Source organism: Hippocampus bargibanti, linkage group LG03 (assembly GCF_051943395.1).
Source record: "Hippocampus bargibanti isolate YZ-2025 linkage group LG03, ASM5194339v1, whole genome shotgun sequence".
NCBI lineage: Eukaryota > Metazoa > Chordata > Actinopteri > Syngnathiformes > Syngnathidae > Hippocampus > Hippocampus bargibanti.
In genome coordinates this window covers 4021007-4046666 of record NC_142736.1, presented here as the reverse complement: position 1 = coordinate 4046666, position 25660 = coordinate 4021007, and the positions used below count along the sequence as shown (strand labels likewise).

At 38.9% G+C, this 25660-nt stretch overlaps 1 protein-coding gene across 1 annotated transcript in view; it reads left to right on the top strand.

The window, feature by feature from the left end:
* LOC148899998 (neural-cadherin) overlaps positions 1-25660 on the top strand; it is a 297995-nt gene that overhangs the window by 126355 nt on the left and 145980 nt on the right. Inside the window, 5 exon segments of the mRNA XM_088991547.1 lie at positions 8090-8262; positions 16171-16339; positions 18125-18295; positions 20449-20621; positions 23976-24143. Of these exon segments, the coding sequence (XP_088847673.1) occupies positions 8090-8262; positions 16171-16339; positions 18125-18295; positions 20449-20621; positions 23976-24143 (854 nt within the window).

Here is a 25660-nt window from a genome sequence, read left to right as displayed (position 1 = left end):
TGACGAGACACTTGTATGATTGAACCAATATGACGAATTTATGCTGGGATGGAGACCAAAACCCCCACACCCCCAAATAAACCACAACGCAATGATTAAACTTTGCTCCCCGCTGTATTGAAGCAATCAAGCATTGTGATTTTTTCCGTCGTGTCTTATCTCCTTTCCCCTCCATAACGCTCCAAAAGATAATAATATTCATAATAATACATTGTATTTATAAACGCCTTTCAAAACTCTCAAGGGCACTTTCCAGGCACAGGATAACAACATTTTTATTCCCCTACGGGTGAGCAGCGGCAGCCAGACGCGCCAGCGCTCACTCAACCCAGAAACGCCACTAACTCAAATATAAAATGGCCACAATAACATTCAAATAAAGTAAAACTACTCATCATTCGATGACAATGCTCTGATCTTACCTTGACATGGGCATCCCTTCATTTCTAAACGCTAGCTAGCTAGCCGTGTCGTAGCTTTAGTTGTACAAAATGGAGGATTACTACAGTGATACCTTGGCTTACAAACTTGATTGGTTCCCAGACAGAGTGTGTAAGGCAAAAAGTGTGTATCTCAAAAATGTATTTCCCATAGGAAACCATTAAAATGAATATAATTTGTTCCCAGGTCCCCATAAAACATATTTTTTCTTACTTTCTAATTTTCTAAGCCTTAAAACTACACAAAACATACCTTATTTTATGTATAATAAATGTGCTATGGTATTATAAGTAAAGAAATAAACTGTACTATATAATAAAGTTTTTGTTATGTTGTTCCTATGGGAAATTATTTTTTGGGATACACACTTTTCGCCTTACACACTCTGTCTGGGAACCAATTAAGTTTGTAAGCCAAGGTATCACTGTATCACTGTGTATGTATATGGATGGTAGATTTTATTTTATAAGGGAAAAGCCGAAAGGAATAGAAGATTAGTTTTATTAAAAAGATAAAACAATCAACTATTCTGGCGCGATTATGAGGGAGGGGCCATGTTGTCATGGGGGCGGGGTGTTGGGGGTGAGGGACATCCGGGTGGGAAAGTGCAACCGACTTCCGGAACGTTCTCTCATTTTAATTGACAATTGGCAGCCAGCGCTGTCGGAATACTGAAGAGGTCGCCTTGGAAGACCAAGACGGCGGGGAGCGGGGGGGGGGGGGGGGGGGTGGCGGGGTCAAAGTTGAAATAGAAATAGATGGCATGCAGATTTCTCCAATGAGGGGTCACGCCGCCGACAATCGACGCGCTGAATAGACTTGCTCTTACGCGCCAGCAATTTGCCAGTCTTGTTATTGCTTTGTGGCTGGAATTGTTCACCCCCCCCCCCCCCATTTCGTCGCCGGTTGCTTCATTAGGTACACCCGAGGGGCGGGGTTTGAGGGATTTAAAGGACAACCGACACCTCCGGACAAGTTGCGTCCATAATTTGTAAAATCACTTCAAATGACATAGCTATATTTTACGTTTTAAGATTCGCTATGAATATTCATGGAGTCTTGTTTTTGAATTGATACCTGAAGTGACGTCACGCAGGCAACGCCCCTGACCGAGAAAGCGACCCACAGTGCATTTTGGGTACTTTTTTTCGTCTGAAAACACTGTGTTGATGGCGGAATTAGAAGGAAAACTACCTAAATAACGCGATGGTGAATTGTAACACGCATAAAGAAGGTTGTAAGTTGACACAAATTCCCAGCGGACATATCAGCCCAGTGTGCGCCATCTTGTGCATTTTGTGGGCGCTACATTGGAGTCCAGATCTGGAAGGACTTCTTTCATCGGTTGCAAACATTTACGCTTTCCTCTTCAGAACTATTTGAATCATATTCACAACTGGATGAGTAACAAGAAAGCATCTTCTCCGAATCGGAACTCTCTGAAGCCATTGTTTTGATTCTGGAGCGTGGCAGTTTGTGAAGGAGTATCCTGGCGTGATGTCATGAGAAAAGGGGGCGTGGCTTTCTGAATCTGCCCAGTTATTTTGTAGCAGTTTTGGGACACTTTAAATCACTTGATGTTTTGCATTTGACTAAAAATTTCATACTGCGTGTTTTGGGTATTTTAGATGCTTTAAAACGTTTTTCTGATGTCAGTTAGGAAACAAAAAAAGGTGTCGGTTGTCCTTTAAATGAAATGTTTGTTGTTTTTTTGGCACGTGAAGTGAAGCCGATGCATCTGAGCGTTTTTACGATTCCGGATGACAGTGATGTATACAACTGGACACGTTCCTCGTATCTGCAGTGTGTAATGACAGTCATTATTTTTTACTTCAAATTTGAAAACTAGTCGTTTATCAATTTGGTGTGCAATCTATATGTAATATGAGTGGATGAAACCTTCTAATGGTTCCTCCAAATTCATAACTAGCTTTGCTAGCTAATAGCTATCTATTATGTATATATATATATATATATGTATATATATATATATGTATATATATATATATGTATATATGTATATATACGTATATATATATATGTATATATATATATGTATATATGTATATATATATATATATATATATATATATATATATATATATATATATATATATATATATATATATGTATATATATATATATATATATATATATATATATATATATATATATATATATATGTATATATATGTATATATATATATGTATATATATATATGTATATATATGTATATATATATATGTATATATATGTATATATATATATGTATATATATATATATATATATATATATATATATATATATATATATATATATATATATATATATATATATATATATATATATATATATATATATATATATATATATATATATATATATATATATATATATATATATATATATATATATATATATATATATATATATATACACACACACGACAGTACACGATTGTCTGCGTGAAGGCTTTCAGCTCTTTCAATGAAAGCAACATGAAAAGCGTTGGGAGTTGTAAGATGTCGTATCTGGAACGCCTTTGGTCTTTTTTGCGATCGGTTCTTCTTCTTTATAAAAAAAAATAATAATAATAATTTAACAGTTAAAAGACAACCTAAATCAAATTCAATACATCTCGTGAAGCCACACATATTATTTCAATTGAAAAATAGATGAATGAAAAGAAGAAGGAGCGGGGTGGGGGGGGGCAAAACATCCCCTCAAAGGTGATTTAAAAAAACATTTTGAACAAGTGAGCTGATGTTTAATGGTGTTTCTTTGCGGGACTCCTTTTTTCTTCACATCATGAAAGCGTAAGAACCCACCGGCCATTTTATGTTTTCCGATTGATCAGCGCACAATGGATTGTTTCAATTAAAGACGCAATGTTCTTTTGTTCTTTTGTTGTTTTGAAGTCGCTATCATTAGCTTCTCGAACAAACCTTATCTATTAGCTATATATCTATATAACTGGCTGGCTAGCTTTCTAGCTATCTATTGGCTAGCTAGCTAGCTTTCTATCTATTTGATTTACTTCCTTCCGGGTTGAGTGAATGCTGGCACGTGTGGCTGCCGCTGCTCACCCACAAAAAAAAACTGATCCTGTGACTGTAACGTGACCTTGGGAGTTTTGAAAGGCGCTTATAAATGAATTTATTATTATTATTATTATTATTATTATTATTATTATTATTATTATTATTATTTTGTCGTCAAATTGAGAAGTTAGCTATTTGCTCTCTGTTTGCTATCTATTTGCTATCTATTTGTGATCTAGCTAGCTATCTATTAGCTGTATAGCCATCTAGCTGGCTGGCTGGCTAGCTATCTAGCTAGCTAACTATTAACTATCTATTGGGTAGCTAGCTATCTATTTGATTTGCTTCCTTCCAGGTTGAGTGAACGCTGCCGGGTGTGGCTGCCGCTGCTCACCCACAAAAAAAAAAAACTGATCCTGTGACTGTAATGTGACCTTGGGAGTCTTGAAAGGCGCTTATAAATGAAATTTATTAATATTATCATTATTATTATTATTATTATTATTATTATTATTATTATTACAGTAAAGTCTCGTTATATCGATATTCAAGGGAGTCCGAAAAAATATCGATATAACCGGGACTATCGATATATCCGATATCGATATAACGAGACTTTACTGTATTATTATTATTATTTTGTCATCAAATTGAGAAGTTAGCTATTTGCTATCTATTTGCTATCTATTTGTGATCTAGCTAGCTATCTATTAGCTATATAGCCATCTAGCTGGCTGGCTGACTAGCTATCTAGCTAGCTAACTATTAACTATCTATTGGGTAGCTAGCTAGCTATCTATTTGATTTGCTTCCTTCCAGGTTGAGTGAACGCTGCCGGGTGTGGCTGCCGCTGCTCACCCACAAAAAAAAAAAAAAACTGATCCTGTGACTGTAACGTGACCTTGGGAGTCTTGAAAGGTGCTTATAAATGAAATTTATTCTTATATTATATAAAAAAGAAATGAAACACGTATGCTTTCCTCTTCAGAACTATTTGAATCATATTCATAACAGGATGAGTAACAGGAAAGCATATTCTCCGAATCTGAAGCCATTGTTTTGATTCAGTAGCAATGCAAAGACGTCTTGGCGTGACGTCACGAAGAAGGGGGCGGGACCTTCTGAAACTGGCCATTTCCGGTTTCATTTTTAAGTAGTTTTTGGACACTTTAACTCATTTTTATTGGTGTTTTGCATTTGACTAAAAATATCAGCCTGCGTGTTTTGGGTATTTTAGATGCTATAAAACGTTTTTCTGATGTCAGTTAAAAAAACAAAAAAAGTCAGTTGTCCTTTAAAAGGTCAAATATAGCGATATGCTGTGGAATCTTTGTCAAATGCGCTCAGTAGAAGTCATTTGAAGCGATTTTACAAACTATGGATGCAACTTGTCCGGAGGCGTCGGTTGTCCTTTAAGTGTACATGTGCTCGCTCGCTCACTCACTCATGGACACGCACTAAATGTACCCCTTGCCCCCGTTGTTTCGAAAAAAAAAAAAAAAGAAAAAAAAAACACAGGTCATCATCCCCTTTTGCTTTGAACAACCCCCAAATCATACATCTGGCGGCCATAATCATTGGCATCACCGTTCTGGTAAACACAGATCGAGCGCCGCGATGTATATTGCCGCCCTCTCCTTTCGCAAAACAACAAGCAAATGAACACATGACAGCGATAGCACCTGGTCCTGCCCAGTGAAGATAAGGTGGATGTAATAAGCACTGTTCACACTCCAAGCTCGCCCACACACACACGTGCGACGCTAACACACACAACGCTAAAAGAGCAGCCGGGCTATGATATGAATACAAAGCGCTAACAGAGAGAGAGGAGAGTCATTCAAAGCCGAGTGGGATGCAGATGAGTCGCCCACACCGGACGCATGACAGGGATGGCGAGGGGGGTGAAAAGAGGCGGGGAGGTGGAGGTGGGCAACGGAGCCCTAACCGCAGTCCCAATCGGGCCTTGGGCGCTCGTAGCCGTCGCATAGCAACTCGCGTCGCTAAAGTAGCACATTTTCCAGAAGTGAAGAGGTCCTTATCCAGCAAGTTTAATACAATTGTCATAGTCCGACGAGTACAGTGATACCTTGGCTTACGAACGTAATTGGTTCCCAGAGAGAGTGTGTAAGGCAAAAAGTGTGTATCCCAAACATTAATTTCACATAGGAAACCATTAAAATGAGAATAATCTGTTCCCAGGTCTCCATAAAACAGGGTTGTCAAAGTCATTTTTTTGCCGCGAGCCACATTGTAGTTATGGTTTCCTCTCGAGGGCCGTTATGAATTTGGGGAACCCATTAGAATGTTTAAATCCCTTCAAATATTACAAATAGAGCACACAGCAAATTAACGAATAACTTGTTTTCAAATCTGAAGTCAAGAATAATGATTTTTATTGTGGTTGACATCCAAAAATATGAAATTTTGGCTCAGATTTTAGCAATCATCATGGAATTTAACAAGTTTGATTTGCTTTCGCGGGCCGAAAAAAATGATGTGGCGGGCCGGATTTGGCCCGCGGGCCTTGACTTTGACACCTGTGCCATAAAACATAATTATCTACTTTCTAATTTTCTGACCCTTAAAACTACACAAAATATACCTTATTTTATGTATAATAAATGTCCTGTACTATATAATAAAGTTGTTTTATTGACCTTTGTGATGGTCGTTGATGGCTGTATGGAATGGAGTCAGCATTAAACACTTGTTGATGAGGAACGTAGCCTTCTTCTTTCACCATCTTGAGGAATGATCCCTTGTAGGTGCTTTCTCTGCGATAATTGTATCTAGTTCCTCATCAATTGTGTTCTGTTTAGCTGTGTTGATATCCTTTTGCTTCAAGTGTACAGATGGCTTGTGCGGGTTACTTGTGGAGCCTGATTGATGGGATATTTTAACCTTGCAGTCTACACTCTGCTTTTGAACTATCAAAGTTGAAACGAGTCCAAATTTCACTATTTTCTATCCATTTTCTCACTCTCTCTCTGTTGTCTGCCTGTCTCTTTAATGTTTAACACCCCCCCTCCCCGCACTGCTGCGTTCTTGACCAATCACGTGGCTTTAACTGAAGACTGGGGGCGGGGAATAGAGGACAAAAACAGTCGGCTGCCATTTTGTTATTAGAAGAACGGGCTCGTTCGCGAAAGACACATCACTCATTGAGTGTGTATCCCGAAACAGTTTGTATGCCAAGGTAAAATGTTCATAAATTTAACGTTCGTAAAACGAAAAGTTCATAAGCCAAGGGGTTCGTAAACCGAGGTATCACTGTATTTGATGTTCTCGATTTCGTTTTGTGTAGTTTTAAGGCTTAGTCCGTCGAAAATGATGTTTTATGGGGACCTGGGAACTGATTATTCTCATTTTAATGGTTTCTTGTGGGAAGTAAATGTTCGGAAGACGAACCTTTCGCCTTACACACACTTACACACACTTTCTGGGAACCAATTAAGTTCGTAAGCTGAGGTATCTGGCTGGCTAGCTATCTATTAGCTAGCTGGCTGCCTGGCTATCTGTTGGCTATCGATTGGCTAGCTAGCTAGCTTTCTATCTATTTGAGTTACTTGCGGCTTCAGTGAACGCTGGCGCGTTGGGCTGCCGCTGCTCACCCACATAAAAACTTATCCTTTGACTGTAAAGTGACCTTGAGAGTTTTGAAAGGCACTTAGAAATGAAACGGGTTGTTATTATTATTATTATGACTTCTGCGCAAATAGCAACAAACGGACTACTAGCGCTACGCCGACCACACCAGGTAGCGCCGTGTGGTTTGATTGGCGAGTGTTTGACTTGAAGTCGGTATGAAGACTTGAAATTGACTCGCGGTCTGCCAATTGCAGGCCTGCGTGGACTCTGTCTTTAGCTGGCGACCAATCTAAAGTTCATGGGTATTGGGTCGTTAACCGCTAACCGGCAGCGTTTGGGATTTCTCCCTTGACTTTGTTTTTGTCCATCCATCTGGAGTCTGGTTGTGAGGGCAGTAGCTTCAGTAGGGAAAGCCCAGACTTCCCTGTCACTAGCCACTTCTTCCAGCTCTTCCTGGTGGATCCTCAAGCCAGCTGGCTGACATAGTCTCCCCAGCATATCCTGGGTCGTCCTCGGAGTCTTCCACCAGTGAGGTATGCCCAGAACACCTCACCAGGGAGGTGTCCAGAAGGCATCCTGATTAGATGTCTAAGCCACCTCATCTGGTTTGTCAAGTCTGAGTTCTTCCCGGATGACTGAGCTTCTTACCTTATCTCTAAGGGAGAGCCCGGACACCGTACAGGTCTTTTCGGACCGCTTTTTATCCGGGATCTGGTTTTTGGGTTTTCCGATTTTACTTCTACTTTGTTTGTCAGTTTCTTTTCTTGGAGTAGCGTCGGGGAAGGGGGGTGGCCTATCATTTTGCTCCGAATGACTGGAGAGCACATAGTAGATCTCGTCGATATTTGTTGCCATTGACTGACCACCGTTCCAGATAAACGTCCGAACCAAAGTCAGCCAGGATGGACTCCGGTTTGAGGTCTTTCATAAATGGTCCGAACGGGCGCACGGTGGCGTCGTGACTCCGTGCGATCGCTCGCTAACGACTCACCCCCGCTTTTGCTCCTTCTCCAGGTTTGATCCGTCTGCGCTCCAGCCCTCCGCCTCACCTGGAGGGCATGGAGTATGTCCTCAACGTGACGGCGACGGACGACAATGCCTCGGGAGGCCCTCGGGCCCTGTCGTCCACGGCCCAGGTGGTGGTCGGCGTGGACGACGTCAATAACAACAAACCCGTCTTTGAAAAGGTGACCAACCGGCGACCCATCCCTTTTCTGTAGCATCAGAAACTGAATCATCTTTTTTGACCAAGTATGTAGAACACACAAGGATTTTGTCTCCGCTAGTACAAGCCGCACTCGTATCATAAACGAGGACATGACAAATACGTATAGAAGGCCGTTCCTTAATGTAAGTTAGTGACCGCTCAGTTAAGAATCAAATCCGACAACAGTTCTACAGTTGGTGCAGAAAATCGGTGAACCATTTTGAAGTGATCAGTCGCTGTGTTTGTCGTACAATGATGCTGAGGTCTTTGAGCGCCTCAGAGTATCTGGTGCTGGAGATTATATAGGTCAGTAACAGGGGTTCTAGTTAGTACAGAGGTGGAACTACAATGGCTATACAATGATTATAAGGGGTTGGTGTTCCACAGGGTTGTGTAACACTGCAAAGAGGCACTATACAGTGATACCTTGGCTTACGAACGTAATTGGTTCCCAGAGTGTGTAAGGCGAAAAGTGTGTATCCCAAACATTAATTTCACTTAGGAAACCATTAAAATGAGAATAATCTGTTCCCAGGTCCCCATAAAACATAATTATCTACTTTCTAATTTTCTAAACCTTAAAACTACACAAAATATGCCTTATTTTATGTATAATAAATGTCCTGTACTGTATAATAAAGTGGTCTTATTTACCTTTGTGATGGTCGTTGATGGCTTGATGGAATGGAGTGGCCGGTTTCACTAGCATTAAACACTTGATGAAGAACATAGCCTTCTTCTTCCACCATCTTGAAGAATGATCCCTTGTTGTTGCTTTCTCTGTCATAATTTTACCCAGTTCCTCATCAATTGTGTTCTGTTTAGCTAGGTTGATAGCTTTTTGCATCAAGTGTACAGATGGCGTGTGTGGGTTATTTGCGGAGCCTGATTGATTGGATATTTTAACCTTGCAGTCTACACTCTGCTTTTGAACTATCAAAGTGGCAATGAGTCCAAATTTCACTGTTTTCTATCCATTTTCTCTCTCTCTGTCGTCTGGGAATAAAAGACAAAAACAGTCAGCTGCCATTTTCCTGGCAGCGGAGAACGGGCTCGTTCGCGAATGACACAATACTCATTGTGTATCCCGAAAAATAGTTTGTATGCCAAGGTAAAATTTTCATAAATTTCACGTTCGTAAACCGATAAGTTCGTAAGCCAAGGGGTTCGTAAACAGAGGTATCACTGTACCGTTAAATTTGGGTTACTGTTTAGAGAGTTAATGACGACAAGGGAAAAGGCTGCTTCAATATCTGCTGGATTTGGTAGCGCAGGGATGGCTAGCGCCTGCCCGAGGGGTGTCACTGGAAAAGGTGGTGGGCAGGGTGCGGAGGGTCCAGTAGCCTTGCTCTTGTCTTCATTGTTGCAGTGTGCTAGTGCTCGAGAGTGCGTAGAATTTTTTTCCGCCGTCCTAACTGTCTGTTGAAGTTGGATTTTGGACTTTTTGTAGCAACCAAGAGCCCAAATCGTGATGGAAGAACACAGGATTGATTGGATGACTGGCATGTAGAACCATCGTAGCACTTCCTGTAGCAGGCCTTGCTTCTTTAGTAGCCTCAGGAACTACTGCATCCTCTATTGGTGTTGACCTTTATGCATCGAGGTCAACGCTCGTCGGTTGTCACGTGTCTTCACCGTGCGCTAGCGAGCCCCTATCGTGCGAAACACCTTTGTTTTGGCGAAAGCTGATTTCTCGCTCACTTTTCCACCTCTTCACCGCCGAGTGATCCTCTCCCAAGCCACGTAAGTCCTCTTTCTCTCCCACTCAGGCTCGTTGTCTTTGTACCTCGTCTGTTTATCAAGCTCCCCGGAGGAGCGATTAGCCGGTCGGACCCTCGTCTCGCTCTTTAATTCAAAGCTTTCGCCGACATGGGAGTCGTCCCACTCCGTCGCTCCAATGTGCAAAAAGACAAACTTTAATGTGCCTTATTGTGCACTTTTTTTACTCCTTTACTTCATGCTGTTTTCAAAGCAGGGTGCCTCATATTGCAAGATTTTATTTTTTTTGACGGATCTTTCAAGGCCCACAAAGTGGATCCGTGGCAAAAGATAATCAATATAAATAAATATCCGGCCCGCGAAAGCAAATCAAATTTGTGAAATTCCATGCTCATCAATGAAGCTAGCTAGCGAGCAGGCTAGCTAAGCTTTCTTTCTATTCAGTTAGCTGGTTAATTCCTTTGATAACAGGTGTCAATGTCAAGGCACGGTGTCCAAATGTGGCCCGCCACTTCATTTTATTCGGTCCGCGAAAGCAAATCAAATTTGTGAAATTCCATGCTAATGAATCAAGCTAGCTAGCGAGCAAGCTAGCTAAACTGTCTTTCTATTCAGTTCGCTGGTTAATTCCTTTGATAACAGGTGTCAATGTCAAGGCACGGTGTCCAAATGTGGCCCGCCACTTCATTTTATTCGGTCCGCGAAAGCAAATCAAATTTGTGAAATTCCATGCTAATGGATCAAGCTAGCTAGCGAGCAGGCTAGATAAACTGTCTTTCTATTCAGTTAGCTGGTTAATTCCTTTGATAACAGGTGTCAATGTCAAGGCACGGTGGCCAAATGTGGCACGCCACTTCATTTTATTCGGTCCACGAAAGCAAATCAAATTTGTGAAATTCCATGCTAATGGATCAAGCTAGCTAGCGAGCAGGCTAGCTAAACTGTCTTTCTATTCAGTTAGCTGGTTAATTCCTTTGATAACAGGTGTCAATGTCAAGACACGGTGTCCAAATGTGGCCCGCCACTTCATTTTATTCGGTCCGCGAAAGCAAATCAAATTAGTGAAATTCCATGCTAATGGATCAAGCTAGCTAGCGAGCAGGCTAGCTAAACTGTCTTTCTATTCAGTTAGCTGGTTAATTCCTGTGATAACAGGTGTCAATGTCAAGGCACGGTGGCCAAATGTGGCACGCCACTTCATTTTATTCGGTCCACGAAAGCAAATCAAATTTGTGAAATTCCATGCTAATGGATCAAGCTAGCTAGCGAGCAGGCTAGCTAAACTGTCTTTCTATTCAGTTAGCTGGTTAATTCCTTTGATCACAGGTGTCAATGTCAAGGCACGGTGTCCAAATGTGGCCCGCCACTTCATTTTATTCGGTCCGCGAAAGCAAATCAAATTTGTGAAATTCCATGCTAATGGATCAAGCTAGCTAGCGAGCAGGCTAGCTAAACTGTCTTTCTATTCAGTTAGCTGGTTAATTCCTTTGATAACAGGTGTCAATGTCAAGGCACGGTGGCCAAATGTGGCACGCCACTTCATTTTATTCGGTCCGCGAAAGCAAATCAAATTTGTGAAATTCCATGCTAATGGATCAAGCTAGCTAGCGAGCAGGCTAGCTAAACTGTCTTTCTATTCAGTTAGCTGGTTAATTCCTTCGATCACAGGTGTCAAAGTCAAGGCCCGGGGGACAAATCTGGCCCGAAATCTGTCCCGCCAAATAATATTTATCCGACCCGCGAAAGCAAATCAAATTTGTGAAATTCCATGCTTATCAATGAAGCTATCTAGCGAGCAGGCTAGCTAAGCTATCTTTCTATTCAGTTAGCTGGTTAATTCCTTTGATCACAGGTGTGAAAGTCAAGGCCCGGGGGCCAAATCTGGCCCGCCAAATAATTTTATCTGACTTGCGAAAGCAAACCAAATTTGTGAACTTCCAAGCTTATTCATCAAGCTAGCTAGCGAGCAGGCTAGCTAAACTATCTTTCTATTCAGTTAACTGGTTAATTCATTCTATCACAGGTGTCAAAGTCAAGGCCCGGGGGACAAATCTGGCCCGCCAAATAATTTTATCCGGCTCGCGAAAGCAAACCAAATTTATGAACTTCCATGCTGATTCATCAAGCTAGTTAGCGAGCAGGCTAGCTAAACTATCTTTCTATTCAGTTAACTGGTTAATTCATTCTATCACAGGTGTCAAAGTCAAGGCCCGGGGGCCAAATCTGGCCCGCCACTTCATTTTCTTCGGTCCACGAAAGCAAATCAAATTTGTGAAATCCCATACTTATCGATCCAGCTAGCTAGCTAGCGATCATGCTAGCTAAGCTCTCTTTCTATTCAGTTAGCTGGCTAATCCCTTATATCACAGGAGTCAAAGTCAAGGCCAAATCTGGCCCACCACTTCATTTTCTTCTTCTTCTTTTTTCTTCTTCTTCTTTTTCTTTTTCTTCTTTTTCTTCTTGTTGTTATTATTATTATTATTATTATTATTATTTATTTAAACTTCCAGCACTTGAACTCGGTCAGCGGTGCAGACTTCCCGCCCTCCCTCCCACTCCACAGGCAAAACTAACCAGCCGTGTCCCGGAGGTCAGGAACTCAACCGAGAAATTGAGCGAGAAAATCAGTCGTTTTCACAGAAGAGAGACCATGTTGAGCGCTACTGTCAGACGATGCACTTTTGCTAGCTTATGGCGTCATGTGTAATTCCGCATTGGGGCAAACCGATCAGATTGAAAGGTTGGGAAACCCAACAGAGGATGTAGTTCTTCAGGCTGCTATAGAAGGTGCTACGGCATTTCGTTTGGTTCGTGGCTGCTACAAAAATTGACAAAATCTGTCTTTAAAGGACACCTGTGGACAAGTTGCGTCCATAATTTGTTAAATCACTTCAAATGACTTCTACTGACCATATTTTACAATGATTCCACGATATATAACTATATTTTACCTTTTAAGACTTGCGCTGAATATTCAGGAAGTCTTGTTTTCGAGTTGATGACGATGCCCTAAGTGACGTCACGGAGGGAACACCCCTGACCGAGAAAGTGACAAACAATGCATTTTGGATACTTTTTTACGTCTGAAAACTTCATGTTGATGGCGAAATTAGAAGGAAAACTACATAAATAACGCCATCGTGAATTGTTTTGGTCTCGCAGCCAATTGCCGTAACACGCATAGAGAAGGTTTAAGTTGACACGAATTCCCAGCTGACAAATCAGAGCTTGGGCGCCATTTTTTGCATTTCTGGGCGCTACATTGGAGTCCAGACGGCTCAAATTCAGACAGAAGGACTTCTTTAATAGATTGCAAACAGTTATGCTTTCCTCTTCAGAACTATTTGAATCATATTCGTAACTGGATGAGTAACAAGAAAGCATCTTCTCCCAATCTGAACTCTCTGAAGCCATTGTTTTGATTCTGGAGCAAAGCAGTTTGTGAAGGAGTGTCCAGCTTACAAACTTAATTGGTTCCCAGAAAGTGTGTGTAAGGCGAAGAGTGTGTCTTCCAAACATTAATTTACGATAGGAAACCATTAAAAATGACAATAATCAGGTTCCAGGTACCCGTAAAACATAATTTTCGACTAAATAAGCCTTAAAACTACACAAAATATACCATATTTTATGTATAATGAATATGCTATTCCATTGTAATTAAATAAATAAACTGTACTGTATAATAAAGTTGTTTAATTTACCTTTGTGATGGTCTTTGATGGCTTGATGGAATGGAGTGGGAGGAGGTGGAGGGAGGGAGTTACTGTTTGGAAGGAGAGTTTTTCAACATCTTCTATTGCCTGAGACTATTGCTTAGACAACACAGAAACACCCTTAGCTACACGTAGCAATGGTCGACTTAGCATACTGGCACTGGTATGCTAAGTCACCCAAATGCACACCTCATTGGTGTTTTTCGATGATCTCCTTCTTCTGCTCGACAATCATTTTCTTTTGTGTCCTCTTCGGCTTAACACTAGCCTGTGGCGGGGTCTTTTTCGGTCCCAAAACCACGTCTGCTCTGAGTGCACTCAAAGAAGTCTGACAGCGACAGTGGCGCTGTTTGACCGTGTGGTTTGGTGTTCTTCCGCCGAAAACTAGTCTGCCAGCCATTGTGGCGCTCTGTGTGTTGCCCAAAAACTAGTTTGTATGCCAAGATTATATTCTCGCGAATTTAATGTTCGTAAAACGAAATGTTCGTAAGCTAAAGCGTTTCTACGCTGAGGTATCACTGTATGTGATCGCAGGCAGGGCAGGCGCTCTGGTCCCGCCCCCGTTTTTCCTTCCGACGTCCTGTAGGCTGACACGGCTTTAATTTGTCCTTCTTGATTTCCCCCACCGACGTCTCACAGCAGTGAGGCTCGGCGCTACGACATTAGCAGCGCAACGGCTGCGAGGGAGACTTTCAAAATCAATCTATTATACATAAAGTCCCATTTCTCTCCGCCAAGATGTTTGCGCCTTTGCGGCCCCCACAAGCTGTTCTTGCTTTTCCGGGCCAAATTGCACAAATTAATGAAGCTCGTGCAGAAAAGTACTCGATTCTATTTTCACCGCTAATTGTACATGCGCTAGCCGCTGCGCGTGCGCGCGTCGGATAGATTTATGACAAGCTCCGTCGCAATTTTTCGCTGCTATTTAACGGCTCAAGTGAAGTGGAAGTGCAGACTTCGGAGAATATTAACTCATTCACTGCCAGAGGTATAATAATAATAATAATAATAATAATAATAATAATAATAATAATAATAATAATGATAATAATAACGACTACGATTACAATATAACGATAACGACTACAATATCACGATTACGACAATAATATAACGATAACGACAATAATATAACGATAATGATAATAATATAATGATAACTATAATAATATAACGATGATAATAATATAACGATAACGATAATAATATGATGATAACGATAATAATATAACAATAATGATAATAATATAATGATAACGATAAGAATATAACGATAATGATAATAATATAATAACTATAATAATATAACGATGATAATAATATAACAATGATAATAATATAACGATGATAATAATATAATGATAACGATAATAATATAATGATAACGATAATAATATAACGATAACGATAATAATATAACGATAACGACAATAATATAACAATAACGATAATAATATAACAATAACGATAATAATATGACAATAATGATAATAATATAATGATAACGATAATAATATAACGATAACGACAATAATATAACGATAATGACAATAATATAACAATAACGATAATAATATAATGATAACGACAATACTATAATGATAATAACATAACGATAACAATAATAACATAACGATAAGATAATAATATAACTATAAAAATATAATGATAACGATAATAATATAACAATAATAATATAGCTAACGATAATAATATAACAATAATAATATAGCTAACGATAATAATATGACGATAATGAGAACGATAATAATATAATGATAATAATATAATGATGATAATATAATGATAATAATAATAATGATAATACGTAATAATAATGATGATGATAATAATAATAATATTAATGATGATAATAATAATAATAATAATAATGATGTTGATGATGATAATAACATAATGATTGTAAGAATAAGAACAAGAATAAGAGTAAGAGTAATAACAATAACGACAATAATATAACGATAACGACAATGATAATAATATAACAATAATAATCTAACAATAATAATATAATAACGATAATAATATAACGATAACAATAATAATATAATGATAATCATATAACGATAATGATAATAATATAACAATAATGATATCGACAATAATATAATGATAATAATATAATGATGATAATATAATTATAATAATAATACTGATAATAATAATAATGATAATGATGATGATGATGATGATAATAATCATGATGATGATGATGATGATGATAATATGATGATAAGAATAAGAATAAGACATTTTATTTCAAGCGCCTTTCAGAACACCCAATGACACGTTACAATAAGAACAATACACAGAACAATAAAACTCATCAATAATCGCTCAATCATAAAATAGCTGATACGAATGAACTGCGCACGTTTAATTAATAAAAGATGACATCATTTTCTGGCTTCCTCTTTCTCTCCCTCCACCAGTGCCAACAATACCGGGAAAAGGCGACGGTCCTGGAGAACCAGCCGGCCGGGACTTTTGTGCTTCGGGTTGACGCCGTGGATGCGGACGAGGGTTCCAACGGAAAGGTCACTTACGGCTTCATGCACAAAGACTCCACTGTGCCCGCCTTCAGCATTCACCCCGAAACAGGTGCGCCGAAACGTCGCGCATTTCAATTGACCCCACCGCAAAGTCTTTTTTCCCCATGTGCGCTTTCAATAGTTTATGAACCGACCCGAAGTAGATGGAGTCCAGTTATCCGGTTATGAATATGATTCAAATAGTTCTGAAGAGGAAAGCATACACGTTTGCAATCAATTAAAGAATTTAGTCCGTGTCATTTTGAGGCATGTGGACTGCAATGTAGCGTCCCAGAAAAGAGGCAGAAAATGGCGACCTCTTGTGGCCACCTCCATTTCCACAGGTTGATAAATTCCTTATATGGGGCTTGGACGCCCTCTTCTGGCGCAACACGAGGTTTTCAGACCAAACAAGCATTGACGTGATGGAAGGACTGCTACAATGTGTCCTTTTTTTTTCGGTCAGGGGCGTTCCTTCAGTGACGTCACGTACGGACTCGTCACCAACTCAAAAACAAGACTTCCGGAATATTCAGCACGAGTCTTAAAACGTAAAATATGCGGTGGAATCTTTGTAAAATACGCTCAGTAGAAGTCATTTGAAGACATTTTACAAATTATGGACACAACTTGTCCGGAGACGTCGGTTGTCCTTGAAGCAATTTGGTAGTACGGAATATTGTACGGAAATGTACATGCTATCGGATCGGAGTCCACTCTTGAGTACTTGCACACTGTAAGAATCGAAAAACAAGAGCGCAGAAAATCTGACTGGACCCTCTGCACCCTGCCCACCACCTTTTCCAGCTACTCCAAATCCATTTCTTCCCCCGTCGCCAGTAACTCTAAACAGTTACCCAAATAAAACTGTTTAGTGCCTCTTTGCCATTTTTTTAATGACGATACTAGTCCAGCATTATCCGGGAATTGAAAATATGACGTTCCCAAATGTGTTTTATTTTTTCATACATGGGTGTCGATAAACGCTGGTCAGACCTCTGGCATTTTTCCCTTCCACAAGGGGCCATCGTTTCCCTTTTTTAGCCATGTTCGCACTTTGTTCCAGCTTTACCTGTTGCTAAAGCCAAACCATTCAATACCATATTATCTATCTATTAGCGGTCTAGCTGGCTGGCTAGCTAGCTATCTATCTAGCTAGCTATGTATTAACTAGCTAGCTATCTATTAGCTCTATATCGAACTAGCTACCTGGCTGGCTAATAGCTAGCTCGGTAGCTAGCTTTCTATCTAAGTTATTCCAGGTTGAGTGAATGCTGCCGCGTTTGGCTGCCGCTGCTCACCCACAGAAAAAAAAAAACTTATCCTGTGACTGTAAAGTGTCCTTGTGAGTTTTGAAAGGTGCTTAGAAATAACATGTATTATTATTATTATTATTATTATTATTGTTGTTGTTATTATTGTTATTGAATTAAAATACAATGCAATACATCCATATTGGTTTGTTAGCTATCCATTAGCTAGCTGGCTAGCTATCAGCTGTCTAGCTGGCTGGCTGTAAGTTGTGTAGCTGGCTAGCTGTTGGCTATCTGGCTATCTAATGGCTAGCTATTCATTATCTATTAGCTAGCTAGCTAACTTTATCTTTTTGATTTATTCGGTCGGGGTTGAGTGTAAAATGTATTATTATTATTATTATTATTATTATTATTATTATTATTATTATTAAACCAGGAAAAACCCGACGTGTGATGAAATCCGTTTTTACAGCGTGCACAATCAATCCAGCTTCTCAATGCAGCAATCGGAGCAAAATACGGCGAGGTCAAAGGTTACCGTTGTGCCGCCATGTGACAAACGAGCGTCCGTCCGTCCGTCTTTTCTGGTTTTCTTTCAGGGACGATTTTGACGGCCCGGAAATTTGACCGCGAACGTCAGCGGGAGTACGCGGTGACGGTGACGGCCACCGACCAGGCCAACGACCCGCTGATTGGCATCTGCCAGCTCAACATTCTCATCGTGGACCAGAATGACAACAGCCCCAAGTTTGAGAACATCCGCTATGAGTGTGAGTGCAAAAGAAGACCATTTTATGACTTTCCATTCAACAAGCCAATTCATTTTTTTTTCATTTATGATAATTTTACCTTGGCATACAACTCATTTTTGTCCTCTATACCCCGCCCCTAGTCTTTGGTTAAAGCCACGTGATTGGTCAAGAACGCAGCAGTGAGGCGAGGTGGTTTAAACATTGAAGAGACATGCAGACGACAGAGAGTGAGAAAATGGATCGAAAACAGTGAAATTTGGACTCGTTTCAACTTTGATAGTTCAAAGGCAGAGTGTAGACTGCAAGGTTAAAATTCCCATCAATCAGGCTCCACAAATAACTCGCAAAAGCAATCTGAACACTTGATGCAAAATAATAATTATTCCATTTCATTCCTTTGAAAACTCCCAAGGTCACTTTACAGTCACAGGATAAGTTTTTATTCTGTGGGTGAGCAGCGGCAGCAACACGCGCCAGCATTCATTCAACCCAGAAGTTACTCAAATAGATAGATCGATAATAGCTAGCTAGACAGTCAACCTGCCAGTTAGCAAAAAGCTATCAACCGAGCTAAACAGAACACAATTGATGAGGAACAAGGTAAAATGATGGCAGAGAAAGCACCTACAAGGGATAATTCCTAGGGCATCTATTCTACATAAAATAAGGTATATCTTGTGTAATTTTAAGGCTTAGAAAATCAGAAAGTAGAAAATTATGTTTTATGGAGACATGGGAACAGATTATTCCCATTTTAATGGTTTCGTATGGGAAATTAATGTTTGGGATACACACTTTTCGCCTTACACACTCTGTCTGGGAACCAATTAAGTTCGTAAGCCAAGGTATCAGTGTATTCAAAATGCAACAAAATGTGTCAAATAAACAACCCAATGGAGTCATCTATATAACATGTTGATACTTCATTATTCCCAATCAAGTACAGCGATACCTCAGTTTACAAACTTAATTGGTTCCAAGACAGAGTGTGTAAGGTGAAATGTGTGTATCCCAAACATTAATTTCCCATACGAAACCATTAAAATGAGAATAATCCGTTCCCAGGTCCCCATAAAACATAATTTTCTCATTTTATAAGCCTTAAAACTCCACAAAATATACCTCATTTTACATGTAATAAATGTGATATTTTATTGACATTAAAGAAATAAACTGTACTGTAGAATAAAGTTGTTTTATTGACCTTTGTGATGGTTGTTGATGGCTTGATAACTTTTTGCATAACGTGTCTCAAGGAGCTTGGGTTATACGTCTTGGAAGTTGTGATATTGCAACAGATGCAGACTAACTCGAAACTTCATTAATAGCTGGTTCCTTGCTTGTCTCTTCTTCTTTTCCTTTCGGCTTTTTGATTTGCATGTTTGTTTTGGCCAAGCTTTTACGTCGGATGCCCTCCCTGACACAAACCTTTGTATTTATCCGGGCTTGGGACCGGCACAAGAAGACCTATGTCCCCTTGTGGCTACAGAACTAGCAGCTCGCTCAGTAAAAGGCTGCTTGTCTACTCTTCAAAATGTACAGATGGCTTGTGCGGGTTATTTGTGGAGCATTCAATATAGCATTAGTTACCTTCGACTCTCTTATTTCATTAGTTAATTCCTAAACTATATGGGTCTGGAGTTATTTGAGCTTAAAATGGGGGCAGATGTACAAAATACAACATATACATTGGGTTACGGGTAACATGCGACTTAGGACCAGCTCGACTTACGACCAACCATACTTACGACCACGACTTCAAGGGGGGGGTTTGCATGTCAATTCGCCTCCGAGTCTCTATTCAACATTTTGAATGGGTTTTGACTTACGACCATTTCGACTTACAACCGTTTGGTCGGACAGGAACTCGGTCGTAAGTCGGATGTTACCTGTGTATGGTGCTTTAACAACAGCAGAAGGTGGAACAATGCGCTAACATGGGAAAAAAAGGGAAATGCTGCCCCCTTGCGCAAGAGAAAAAAACATTGCTAGAGGCCATGACCAGCGCTGTATCGGCACTCAAGTATGAAAAACTGAACTAATTCGGGAATCGTCATATTTTCACTTCCCGATTTAATTCCCGAATGGCAGTGAATGAGCTAAATAAGACATTTGTAAACAAATGGTCTGTTCCTTATTTTGTGTTAAAAGCCCAAATCCTTTCCTGGTAGACTTCCTTCGCGAAGACACGATGATCGGGACCAGCTTTTTGCGAGTTGCGGCCCACGACGACGACTTTGGAACCAACGCTGCCATCACATATTCCATGTCCGGCGAGCAGCCGGAGTACCTCAGGGTAAACCCGCTGACTGGTTGGGTCTATGTCAACCAGCCAATTTCGCAGGTAAATGGTGGTCACAACGGTGCATACACTTGCACATGATATTTATTTATATTTAATTGTTTGTTTGTTTGTCGATGTATGTATTTATATATTTATTTGTCTAATTATTTTTATTTGCCTATTCATTTTTAGGTTTTCTTTTGTTATTTATTTATTTATTTATTTGGTTATTTATTTGTCTATGTATTTATTTAGTTGTCTAATTATTTTTTATTTGCCTATTCGTTTTTAGGTATTGGTCTCTTTTGTTATTTTTTATTTATGTATTTGTTTGTTTATTAATGTATCAATTCATGTGGCTATTTATTTGTCTATGTATTTATTTATTTATTTGCCTAATTATTTTTTATTTGTGTCTTCATTTTTAGGTATTTGTTTCTTTTGTTGTTATTTCTTAATTTTATATTTATTTATTCATTTATTTGTAATTTTTTTATTTGCCTATTTGTTATTAGGTATTGGTCTATTTTGTTATTTTTTATTTTTTATTTATCTTTGTATTTACTTGTTTATTTATTGATGTATTAATTTATTTGGTTATTTATTTATTTGTCTATGTATTAATTTTTTTATTTGCCTAATTATTTTTTATTTGACTATTCATTTTTAGGTATTTCTTTCTTTTGCTGTTATTTCTTAATTTTATATTTATTTATTTATTTATTTATTTATTTATTTATTTATTTGTCTAATTATTTTTGTATTTGCCTATTCGGTTTTAGTTATTGGTTTCTTTTGTTATTTATTATTTTGATTTATTTATGTTTTCATGTATTTATTTATTTATTTGGTTATTTATTTATTTGTCTACATATGTATTTATTTATTTATTTATTTGCCTAATTCTCTTATATTTGCCTATTCCAGATGTTGGTTTCTTTATATATCTATTTTCTTTTGATATTTATTTATTTATTTATTTATTTGTGTCTATTTATGTGTCTATTTATTTGTTTATTTTTTTTGCCTATTCGTTTTTAGGTTTTTGTCTCTTATTTATTATTTTTTATTTATTTATGCATTTACTTGTTTGTTTATTAATGTATTAATTTATTTGGTTATTTATTTATTTGTCTATGTATTTATTTTTTTATTTGCCTAATATTTTTTTATTTGCCTATTCATTTTTAGGTATTTGTTTCTTTTGTTGTTATTTATTTTTTATTTATTTATTTATTTATTGATTTATTTATCTGTATATGTATTTATTCGTGTATTTATTTATTTATTTGCCAATTATTTTTTATTGGCCTATTCATTTTTAGGTATTTGTTTATTTTGTTGTTATTTCTTTATTTTATTTCTTTATGTATTCATTCATTCAGTTAGTTGGTTAGTTTATTTATTTATTTATTTGTCCATGTATGTATTTATTTATTTTTTTATTTATCTGTCAAATAATTTTTTGGCCTATTCATTTTTAGGTATTGATTTCTTTTGTTATTTACTATCTTTATTTATTTATGTATTTATTTGTTTATTTATTGATGTATTTATTTGGTTATTTATTCATTTGCCTAATTATTTTTCATTTGCCTATTCATTTTTAGGTATTTGTTTCTTTTGTTATTTATTATTTGTATTTATTCATGTATTTATGCATGTGTTTGTTTGATTATCTATTTATGTATTTATTTATGTATGTATGTATGTATGTAATTATTTATTAGTAGACCCCATCAGTCAGGACAATAGCAGTCGTCAGTGTAGCCTCAAGGAATAGTCCTCTGCTCCCCCCAACCTGAGAGCAGGGACCTTTCATAGCAGAGGTCTGGCACCACCACCTCTGGACAGTAGGGATATATATATATATATATATATATATATATATATATATATATATATATATATATATATATATATATATATATATAGGGCCGAAACTACCAGCAAAAGATTTTGGTTCGCTGACGAAGCCTCTTGGATAAGAAGCGAAACGTCCGACACCTTCAAAGAAGAACAGATGACGGCTGAAGAAAGCTTCAGATCAATCCCTGAGGATGTTGTTCCTCCCGTTGTACTTTTATCACTGCTACCATCTCGCCGACGTGCAATTTCTTGGCTTGCTGCCGCTCGTTCCGAGAGATTGCGCCCGCCTTGAATCGTGCGTGGCCCGAGGAGAAATATCGACGTCTCATTTCGCACCAAGAAAAAAAAACACTCAAATGATGACACAATCACATGTTTACCCGCCGCCATTTCTTACACCAGACGCCGACGTGAAAAAAAAAAAAAAAAAAAACGCATGCTAGCTCCTCCCGGGCACGGAAATGTGACGTTAGCGCTTAGCGTGTCTCTTACATGATTTGATGGAGATGAAGACATGACGGGGGTTTCTCTGGAGGGCTTATGAAGTGGCGTCATTAGCTTGATTAGCTTAGCGCGTTCAATGGAAAATGGAAATGAGAATTTTGCGGCCATCATGATTTCTAAAAAAAAAATGAATAATGATAATAATAAAAAAAACAACAACCCTGATTTGTTTTTAACTCATTCCCTGCCAGACGATGTGCAAAAATGTGTGTTATTTTAATTTTACGCCTGGCACCGCAACGCGCTAGCAGGCCGGCAACGCGTACGACAATTTTGGCCGAGCCAGCCATTCATCTCACTCTCGCACAGCAATCGACCGCGTGATGGCACCAGAGGGGCGGAGTTTGGGTGTAATTTAGCCTCCGAGTTTCTATTCAATATTTTAAATTGATTTCGACTTATGACCATTTTGACTTCCGACCGTTTGGTCGGAAATGAACTCGGTCGTAAGTCGGATGTTACCTGTATTTATGTTTTTTTTTTTTCTGACATCAAGATGGCGCCGCAAGAGTAGCTGCCATTTTATGTTGTCATTATTTATTTCGTTTTGTTTGTTTTGTTTTTTTACTTCAAGACGGCGCCCTGAGAGTGGCTTCCTTTTTGTGTTGTCAAATTACAGGTAACCTCCGACTTACGACCAGCTTGATTTACGACCACCCGTACTTAGGACCACGACCTCCAGACCCTCTTTTAAAAATCTTAATTTGACTCTTGGCACCGCAACGCGCTAGCAGGCCGGCAACGCGTACGACAATTTTGGCCGAGCCAGCCATGCATCTCACTCTCGCACAGCAATCGACCGCGTGATTGCACCAGAGGGGCGGAGTTTGGGTGTAATTTAGCCTTCGAGTCTCTATTCAACATTTTGAATGGATTTCGACTTATCACCATTTTGACTTATGACCGTTTCGACTTACGACCGTTTGGTCGGAACGGAACTCGGTCGTAAATCGGATGCTACCCGTATTTGAGCACACAAATCAAATTTTCCACCTTTTTTTTTCCCCGTCTATCCATTTCATATTCTTGCCGCGGCGTCAGAGAACCTACATCACCCGGGAGGTCGTGGCCACAGACGGCGGGAACCGGAGCAGCTCGGTGGAACTGGCCGTCACCATCACCAATGTGAAAAACCAACCGCCGCAGTGGGAAAAAGAAAGTTACTCCGTGGTCATACCCGAGAACACCGTGAGGGACACGCCCATCGTGGTAAGTCCCCACCGCGCTGGTTCCGTTCAACCTTCTCCAAAACATGCCCGGAAGAGTCAATGCCGGGAATATTTGGTTGCAGAATTCAATGGAAGGGAAGGAGTCATGTCTGTGCTTTGTGTACATTCTACAGCATGGGCGTCAAAGTCATTTTTCTATGGGTGAGCAGCGGCAGCCACACGCGTTCCCTCAACCTTGAAGTAACTTAATTAAATAGCAAGCTAGCTTGCTAGCAAATTAACAAATTAGTGAATTAGCTAATAGCTCGCTAATATCTAGTGATTAGATAGCTAATAGCTAGCGAATAGATAGCTATTAGCAAGCAAATATTAGCTAGCGAATCAACTCTTATTACTCTTATCACTCTTCTTACTCTTATTACTCTTATTACACTTATTCTTGTTATTGTTATTGTTTTTGTTTTTGTTGCTATTGTTATTGTTATTTTAAGTAATTGACGGCCAGACGTGCTAAAATGTGTCCACTCCAGTGCCAGGGTTTTTGTCATTGTCATTCGAAGTCCAGGACCCACAGAATATTAAGTTTTAGGACTACATATACATTCAACACAGCATTCAAAATCTTCAACTATCTGGTTTCATCAGAAAAAAAGGTAATTCCTAAATGATATGGGTCTGGAGTTATCTGAGTTTGAAATGGGGGCAGCTTTACAAAATAGAATACACGTAACATCCGACTTACGACCATCTCGACTTACGACCACCCATACTTACGACCAAGACCTCCAGACCCTATTTTTATTTTTTTTATTCTACGCCTGGCACCGCAACGCGCTAGCTAGCAGGCAGGCAACGCGTCGGACTATTTTGGCCAGCCAGCTAGTATCTTACTCTCGCACATCAATCGACCGCGTGATGGCACCAGTTTGCCAGTCATTTAGCATTTGAATGTATTCCGACTTACAGCCATTTGGTCGGAACGGAACTCGGTCGTAAGTCGGACGTTACCTTTACATACATCTTGGTTGATATAAGCCTTTAACAACAGCTCAAGTTGTAACAAAGCATTAACATGGACAAAAGGCAAATGCTGCCCCCTTGTGGAAAGGAAAAAAAAAACATGGCCATGGCTCGCACTTTATCCGCACCCAAGCATAAAAAACGAAACCCGAACAAATTCTACATCATATTTTCAATTGCAGAATAATAATAATAATAATAATAATAATAATAATAATAATAATAATAATAATACCTTTGATTTCTAAGCGCCTTTCAAAACTCTCAAGGTCACTTTACAGTCACAGGATATTTTTTTTCTGTGGGTGTGCAGCGGCAGCCACACGCGCCAGCGTTCACTCAACCTGGAAGTAACTCAAATAGATAGCAAGCTAATTCACTAGCTAATAGATAGCTAATATATATATATAGAGAGAGATAGAGATATAGATAGATAGATAGATATAGATAGAGAGCTAGATAGAGAGCTAGATAGATAGGTAGCAACTAGAGAGCTAGCTGGCTAGCTTGATAGATAGATAGATAGATAGCAAATAG